At 28.3% G+C, this 9,800-nt stretch overlaps 1 protein-coding gene across 1 annotated transcript; it reads left to right on the top strand.

The window, feature by feature from the left end:
- Positions 1-717: 717 nt before the first annotated feature.
- Positions 718-9,086, top strand: LOC139426679 (putative monocarboxylate transporter 5). Its single transcript, XM_087151885.1, has 4 exons — positions 718-1,159; positions 3,566-3,709; positions 5,842-6,960; positions 8,934-9,086. The coding sequence occupies exons 1-4, from the start codon at positions 967-969 to the stop codon at positions 9,068-9,070; spliced, it is 1,593 nt and encodes a 530-aa protein (XP_087008011.1). The 5' UTR covers positions 718-966; the 3' UTR covers positions 9,071-9,086.
- Positions 9,087-9,800: the final 714 nt, after the last annotated feature.

Genomic DNA, 9,800 nt, shown 5'->3' on the forward strand with positions numbered 1-9,800 from the left:
ATATATATATATATATATATATATATATATATATATATATATATATATATATATATATATATATATATATATATATATATATATATATATATATATATATATATATATAGATATATATATAGATATATATTGAAGTTTAAAGCTATGCATTCTTTACGGGAATCCTTTTTGACCAGCAGAATTATATGTAGCTTGGTGTTTACTACAAAAAAGTTATTCAATTGAAAAAATTTTAATCATGTTACTCACGCATTTTGTTTTATAAATGTATTTACTTGTAGTCATAAAAGTAAAAATTCAAAATATGCCGTTAATTTAAAAAGTGGAATAAGTCATTAAATCAACAAAAAAAAAAAACGTTTGAAGAGAAAGTACTTTATTTGTAACATTAATTCTAAACCAAATAGCATTCAACGATGTTTATTACAATTGATTCTTATAGTAATGTTTATTGATAATAAAATTTAATATTAAAAATGTTTTAATTCAGATTATGAGAGAAGTTATTAAAATGCAAAATACTAGTGACTCATACCACTTTCAAAATTAAAGACTCAATTATCAAGGCTTCTTAATTCATTTTTTCCTGGTATGGTGAAATTTTTTATCTTCAGAAGTTATAATTTTTAACTGCGGCTCTGTTATTTATCTAAGGAAATCTGAAAAAGCATAATTTTTCATTTATCATTTATTTACCAAGAAGTCAAAAGTTTTAACCCATTTGTTTCACTTAAATTTGCCAGTCATTCGAACTAAATGTAAATAAAGGTGATAATTATTCAGAATCTTATAAATTTGTTTCTAAAGGTTTATTTTTTCGCTTTATGTAAAAACCATGATTTTTTTTTACTTACCAAGTTTTTTGAAATTTAACCAGTGTTAACCAACTTTACAAATTAAAAGTTTTAATCTTACATTAGGCTTTTCTATAAAAAAAAACTCAAGTCAATTTTCTGATATATCAAAATGAAAACCACCGGCTACGATAGCATTACAAGTTGGATTGCAACTTTTGCTTGTGGTGCTATTGGTTTTTTAGTCGTCATCCCAATGCGAATGGCTGGTTTTATGTTCGTAATTATTATTGATCAGTACAGAGTAGATAGAGAAAAAGCTACAATTCCTATTGTTGTGTTTGGAATGTTAAGATCTTTAACTGGTACGTAAACTTTTATTTTTAATTAATTATTCTATGCATCTGTTTGACGACGTTATTGACAGTTGCCAACCCTATAGTTTTAAAATCCCTCCCACCCTAAAAATTTTAAGATTAGCAAAATTAAATAAATTTTGCTAGCATTTAAAAATTTTTATACCATTATTAGCGTGTACTTTTCATAAAAAAAAATTTTTTTTTTAAATGAGTTATTCCCTTTGGGACTGAGGGTGAGGGGAGAGCGGGCATGATGATCAATTTCGAGACCAACGGATGGAGGGAATGAGATCAACTTTGCGTACCAACCACCTTTACTTCCCAGTACAGTTGGTACCCATTGATTTGATCTTGTGGAAGCTTACACGGAGAAAAAAATTCCAGTGAAATTACCGACCATACTGTATGGTAGTAACATTTCTGGTAAACAAAATATAAAAAAAAATAAAGAAATAAAAAACGTAATTTTGGTATTAAACACCAAAATATGCGATATTTAAGCCATCAATTTGGCAATTTTTCCATTCATATGGTTACGATTTACCGGAAATTTTAGTTTTCATAATTACAGTTCTTATTACCACACAAAAAAGAACAAAACTTAAAATTGAATTTATCGTAATAAAATGATGTTTTTATGCCATGCTCTAAGGTATCATGGTAAAATTAACAACTTTCGCCATATTTACCAAAGTTTGACACATATTATAAAACCATATTTTATTATTAAATTTACTAAAATCATTATTAAAGCGCTTCGGTAAAAATTATCGAGCTCTTTGGTTTCTCCTTAGAGCCAGAAACATATGCTAATAGTTTTGAAGCATATGCTAATAGTTTTGAACATACTTTTTTTCTCAGGCTAGAACCACCACCAGGGATCGAACCCCAATTTTTCACAATGATTGCTAAGTGTTTTCAACACTGAGGCCCATATATATATTTATATACATGTTAGAATTTTGTTATTTGACATTATGTTCAAAATAATAGTAAATCGACTTAATTAAACCAATACTCAAATAGTACTGTTAAAATTTTTGAGAAAATTATTCTGCTTTTAAAAGCGTGGTATGTATGTATGCACTGATAAAATTAATGAAATAAATAACGTTTAAAAAGGGCCTGACACAGCCGACAAGTTCATGTCATACTATGCCTCTGCCGAGTTATTTCATATTCTATAGAAATGTTCGTTTTTCATAGCATGTGTTCAAAAGAAATGTTAAATAAATTAAAATTCGCAAATTTCATTCTCCTTTGAGTGCCAATTTACAAACAATAAACCTCTGCATTTTTCACTAAAATAGCAAGTCTAAGCATATTTACAAATTTGTAAATGATATTAAAAAAATTTATAATAGCATTTGATAATCATTTTCAGAATTAGCAAAATATGATAAAATGTTCAAAATTTTCATCCCCATTTCATATTGACGTGTTTCTCAAAAGGAATATTAAACAATACTGAAATTTTTAAAAAATTTTGTTCGTTTTTTGACGATGAAATTTATTAAGGATTTATCACGTGCATAATTACCTGATGCCATTTTGGAAAACCAGATAAAATGTACAACATCGAATCTAAAAATATATATGTAATATAACTTAAATAGAAGAAATGATTAACAAATATCTCATTAATTAAGACTCAAAAGTCTATTACATTTGAATTATTGTATAATAATGGAACTTTTATTCGCTTTGTATTTGAATTATAACTTTAGAAGCATGTGTTCCTTAATCAAGACTGCTTTATCGTTCTTTGACCCACGAAACTATTTAGTTTGACCAGGTCTGGTTTAAATCAGTCTAGGAATTAAATGTGGCCTAAGTACTTTCCCACAAAATAAAATATTATGTTTCCACTCGTAAAAAATTAAAACTGAAAATTTTCGTTGAAATAATACAATATCAAGTTCAATTTTTTCCTTTTCTTTTACTTGAGTATTTTTATATACACATATTACATAACTCCTGCCCACTAGTTTTCAAAAACAAACTTAAAAACCCACAAGTTGCTTGCATATTATTTAAACAGCAGTGGAGAAAACTGATTTACAGACTGTGTAAAAATAAGTACTGAATTTTTGTTCCTTCGGTTTGCAAAAAAATATAGAGAACATTAATATCTAAACTGATTTAACTAATATCTTGCTGTAAAAATAGAATAAATTAATAAAAAAGAAATAGATTTTTTTTGTAAATCAAATAGTTTCAGAATTCTTTCTTATCATGCATAGTATTAAGTGCGTTCTGAAACCAGCTCTCATTTTTTCCAAACAAGCCTAAAACCCACTTTTTGCTAATTATATTTGATAAAGTGCATGCTGAATGCTATGTTTTACGTTTATTTTGGCAAAGTTCGTCTAGCACTTTCAGTTTCATTGATTAACTCTCATTGTTATGCAGGTCCATTTATTGGATATTTAGGACAAGTTATTGGACTACGTGCAACCACAACTCTGGGCTGTGCTTTAGCATCTTTCGGAATTGGAGTGTGTTTCTTCGCTGATGATATCACAACAGTCATTATAAGCCTGGGATTTATTTACGGTAACAAGTATTTCAATACAAGTAGTGAATAAACTTGAACTGCGTAAATTAAGCACAAATAACGGAACGAAAATAGATATACTTTTGCGCCATTATTTGTGCTATAATATAGCTTTGGTTCCATAAACAATAGTTTCGATTCTACAAACAATAGCCTCATTCAATACCGAAACACAGAAATCTGTCGAACATTTTTAAGTTTCGATAATATTTCTCACTGTTGAACAATTCAGCGTTCCGACTATACTTCTCGGTTTCGCGTTTTGACTCTGGAAAAGTTTACGCTGTAGCACAGGGTAGTTATAAAATAAATTAGCCGATATATGAACCTCTGAAGAGCACACCGTTTGAGCAAACAGAATTAGAGGGATCTATACGCTCAAGAATCAAGTTAAAAACGATTGTGTTTCTCTCAAGGTTACAGTTACAGTGATAAAATTTCGAACTTTTGAAATGGCATTACTCTTTTTGTTTTAATTATAGGCATGTCAGACATGAAAGAACGGGCATGACAAAAAATTTTAAAACATAAATTCTTTCTCTGCAATTTTTCCTTGAGATTTGAGTCAATGGGTCTCATCCGCGACACGAAGCTTATTCAGTCCACTCCAAAATTCTTCATCCCGTAATGGACTGAACGTGAAGACACGGTTCCCAGTAGATTACTGAAGTAAAGCATCACTGGTTGGGATCAGTGTGTGGGTGGGTGATCAGTTTGATCCGCCTGCATAGAGACCTTCCAGCACACTCGGAGGTGCCATCCCCTCTATAGAGGATCAAAATTTTGACGGCAGGTCTTCGGATCTTCCTCAGGGATGCTTCCCAGACCGTTGCCAATAGCCCATTTTGTAGCTTTATTGCGACGCAAATAAAATACCTACCTACCCGAAATTCTTCAACTTTTGAGATGTTTATCGTTTAACTGTGGTTAATAGTTTAATAGTTAACTGTGTTAAATAGTTAATAGGTTAATAGTTAACTGTGGTTAATAGTCATTATTTTTAATGTAATAATAATTCTTCACTAAATCTTTAAAGTTTTTCTTTTTTTTGGAATATTAGATAACAATAAAAATGTTAAAATCTTAAAGAACGATAAAATACAATTCACGGTTTGTACCGAATGTGGTTTGCTCGTTCGACTTTAAATGCGCCAATCAAATTCTTAATTTCTGCATGTATTATATTTTATATAAATTTTTATTTTCACGCAAAAGTGACAAAAATATTTTTGATGCAACATTGGAAAATATTTTGTAAAAAGAAAATTTTGTTTTTAAAACATTTGAATTCAACACAAAATTCTTTATTTATAACAAACGGTTAAACTTTTCAGTTTGTTTTCGAACGGCAACGTCAGAACAGTTTGGACGTAAGAGCTCTGAATGGATGAGGGTTCTCCGGATGAAGGCTCTAAAAGCTCTTCATCCGGAAACTGTCCCGATATATTGTTCAATAAGATATTTTATCGAATTAGCTTTTTTAATGAGTTCGCAAACGCAAGCTAAATTTAACTTACAAGTAGTCTCGTGCTATATCATTTTTAAATTCTCAATAAGACTTTAGATTTTGTTATCAAATTTTCAGTAAAATCCTAGAGTATCCCATCCCTTTGGCGATTTTTTAAAATCTCACCAAGTTGGCTCTTATTACTTAAATTAAAGTCATTTTTTTATTATTAAGAAAGCATTTTAAATCATTAAAATTTATAAAAATATTTTTAATAAAATGAAATAAAAAATAACTCACCTTTACTCTGGTGTACCAAATCTATTAGAAACCTATAGTTTGGCAAAACTTCAAAAAGTCGCTTGGCGAGATTTCAAAAATTCGTCGCGGGATTTTCAATAAGATTTTGAAGTAGCTATTTGATAAAGAACATCTGATTTCCTTAATGAATACGGTACTATACTTATCATGAGTTATGTTACTATGGTAACATTTCTGCTACTTTTTATTTATATTTTGATTTTTTTTTAAAGATCGGCTAGAAACCTCAGACAAATTAAAATTTTTATTTAATAACTTTACTCCTTTTAAACATTGAAGCTTTATAATAAATGTTTTGTACTCAATGTTTTGTTCAATAAATTTAAAAAAAAAATTCATAAAACTAACTCCGTTTTCTTGCAGGTTTGGGGCTCGGGCTCGGTGTAAGCTTCATTCCTGAAATATTAAAGCAACATTTTGCCGAAAGTATCAACATGCCTTTTGGAATATACGCTGCTGGAGGTTGTTTGGGCGGAATTGTGATGCCTAAAGTTTTGCAATTACTAAGTGAAGAATATGGTAATTCAGGGATGTTCTTGATTTTGTCTGCAATAGTTTTAAATAGCGTTCCTGCGGCTATTATCTTGAAAAATCCAAAAAACAATTTAAAAAACCTAGAATTCAAAACAATATTAAGCAATACTGATGTTAAAAATGCACAAAAAACTATATTTTCTGCAACTGAGAGTCAATCAGAAAAACAAAATAAGGAAAATAACAGATTTGATATCGGAAGAAGTGCAAGTTTGTCAACCGTTTTTCCTCATACCATATTAAATATTTCCGATAATTGTAAAAGATCCTATGATAATGCATGTTTAGATTTGAAAGATGAACCACCTGATATTAAAGACGATTCTTTATTTCTAGTGAACAAAATAATTGAAAAAGATGATATACATGAATGTAAATCAAAGGAAGCTATGAATCTCAATGAAAATGGGAAGCAAAAAGCAGGAATCGAAATGAATTATGTCGATTCAAAAGTGGCTAATCGTACCAAACCTAAAAAAATGAAATCCTTGCAACTGTTCGTAAATCCCACTTTTTACTTGACGATGTTTGTTCAAAGCTGTCACGGTTTTGTGACAACGTTGACTTGGACTATAATCGTTGATCTAGGTCGAGATCGTGGACTTTCTACTGAACTATCTTTGTACTTTCTAATGTTCTTTCCAGTAGCTGAAATGATTGGGAGTTTGGGCTTAAACTGGATTACTGGTCGCAATTTCATGACGCAAACGATGTATTGTATGACTTGTTATTTGATTTTAGGCTTAGTTGAAGTATGCTTGGTTTTTGCTCACAGTTTCACTTTAATGATGATTTTCATTTTGATATTTGGTGTTTTTTCTGGATCACTTGCAACAACTTTTCCTGGAATGGTTTATGAATTCTTTGATGAAGAGGAACACAGCATGGCATTAACCTCTCGCTTTGTTTTATATTCCGCACTTTGTCTAACCAAGTCTCCAATTATAGGTAAGAACAGTCGTAACCATATTTTTTTACTATTTCTTTCCTTTATTTTTAATTTCCTACAGATTTCAATAATTTAGGATCGTGTTGAACCTTAATATCGTTCAAATTTGCTAAAAGTTTTCGTAAAAATTTACTTTAAGATGTCTCTTGGCGAAAATTGGCAATTTTTTTAAGCTATTTTCGTTCCCATGTTATTGCCCTATAAATAAAGTAACAAAACATAATTTAAAAACAAAAAAAAAGTATAATCCTAATCAAATGCATTTTATATCAAAATAAAAACAAGTAAATAGAGTAAAAATGGGAATGAATGTTATCTAATATGCGGGGAGGGATTAAATATCGACTAACCTCATTTAAAAGTTCTTATGCGAGTTGGTATAATTGAAACTACATCGCTCATACTGGCGTCCAAATCGAAGAGTACTTCCAAATATAGTATAACCGCAATCTTTATTTGGGTCATTCTCACAAAAACAGTCATTTTCATGTCCCCAGTATATTTTATGTTTGTTTTACAGCTTACGAAGAAAAAAAATTCAGGGAAAGTGTCCTTCAGAATGCAAGCTAACAAAAGAATAAAAATAAAATTATCAATTTTTATTTTTTATTTATTTTAGGTAATTAAAATATACCAATATGTCATTCCCTCACTTGTCCCCACTGCTGATTTAAAAGAAGAAGAAAATTGTGTCTGAAATACAAATTTTTTTTTTACAAATTCGCGTTTTTTATTTCAGAATACTGAAATATGGAATTCAGAAAATCAATTTTAAATTGAATTTCTGATAAAAATACTAACACAGCACTATTTTAAACTTTGTCCCCAGTGTTTCGCGTCATTCCCTCACAACAATGTTCTTATCACCTGCAATCTTCTTAGAATAAAAATATTTTAATAAAAACTTCAGAAGTTAACAACTGGCATCATAGAACAAAATTGCAGTATGTTTCCATCTTCAACTTAAAGAAGCTTTGCTCTGGAATAAATTTGAATGAATCAAACCGGGTAAAATTTTTTACATTTGTCATTCCCTCATGTCATTTTTCAGAGTAAAATAAAATACAACTTCATCGAGAAAGTGGATAATTATATGCTGCTTTCTTGTATGAATATAATTGTATGTGATTGACTTCAGAAATTCATTAGGCCTAACTGTTATTTTAAAATTTTATTGAATTCGTCATTCCCTCACTTGTGTATAAAGTGAGGGAATGACGCTGAAGTGAGGGAATGATTCAAGATGAGTATATTATAAAAAATTTTTTTGCTCAATCGTGCCAGCCAATTTTATTTCCCAAACCAGTAAAAACTATTAAATATATAAGACTAAATTATAATAAATATTAGATATACTTAGTATGTTATCATTTTCAAACTTTAGGTAGATGTAACTTAGATAAAAACATGTATTTAAATAAAATATCATTCCCTCAGTATTAGTGTCATTCCCTCACTTTTTAAATAGTGAAAATAATTAATTTACTTATTAATTAATTTGAAAAATAAATTAAAAAATTATAAATTAATTTATTAAATTAATTTATTTATTAAATTAATTAATTAATTATTAATTATTTTAAATTAATTAATTATAAATTAATTATTTAAAAAATTAATTAATTTAAATATTACGTATAATTTATAGGATGTATACTTTCTTTATAATGTCATTACATATTTCTATTAATGTAAAAAGTTTCAGAGCTTTTTATTCACTTCACTTTTTTGAGATTTTATGAACTAAAAAATGACAGTTTTCGTGAGAATGACCCATATCATCCTGAATTTCATTCTTCATAAATCTTACTACACATTACTACTGTTCAAATTGAAAAGAAATGTAACTTCTTCTTATGGTTGTCATATCAGGTACAAATATTATGGTTGAACTTTAAACTTTATTTTTGTAGAATTTGTATTCAAATGTTTATTCGTCATTAACTATTCATGATAATAATTTAAATTTCAGGATATTTTCGAGGTACATTGGGATCCTACAACTGGGTACTTTACATTATCGCTATTTCTTGTGTATTAAGTGCCATTCTTGTAACTTTTACACCTATCGTAGCATCATGGAGGCGAAGAAAAGTTTCAAGAAAATGAAAATTGGATTTATCTTATTGTATGTAGTAGGTTATATATTTTTGAATGAGATCATTTAAATACAGTCTTACCGAGATTGGACAAAATAATGGAAACACTTCTATACTAACACATTTTTTTTTTATCTTTCTCAAAAGATACTTAGAGAATCATTTTATAAGTTTAGAAATGTTCAGGATTTGTGATTTCTCACACTTATCAATGAAGTTTAAAGCTTTTAGAGATTTGAAAGACCGACAATAAATTACAAAAGTAAAAATGTTTTTCATCTTTTTCATCAACCTATGCAAAAACATGTAGCAATAAATTTGTAACTTTTAACAATTATTTTGGTCATTATATACAATAAGTGTACTAATAAGTTGTAGTTAATTTTATAACAAATCTTATGCTAAACTCTTATGTTATTATTTTATAGCAAATCATATCATCGGTAAATGTAAAACAATTTTTAAAGTAATAAATACAAAAAAAAAATGCTATTTAAGATTTTAAATCAATAAAGAATAAAAATATTAGTCTTATTATTTAAGTATTTATTATTATATTATACCTATTTAGTATTATTATTTAAGTATTATTATTTAATAATAATTTAGTTTTTAATTTAATTACAAAAAAATATCAAAAGGTAAACTTTTAATACTTGAATTAGCTGCCACTGTTCAATTTTTAGAGGATACTATGACAACTGTCAATGTATGACAATGCAGGTCAATTTGTCTGTGTC

Source organism: Parasteatoda tepidariorum, chromosome 9 (assembly GCF_982258835.1).
Source record: "Parasteatoda tepidariorum strain Cologne lab strain chromosome 9, Ptep-v5.0, whole genome shotgun sequence".
Taxonomy (NCBI): Eukaryota; Metazoa; Arthropoda; class Arachnida; order Araneae; family Theridiidae; genus Parasteatoda; species Parasteatoda tepidariorum.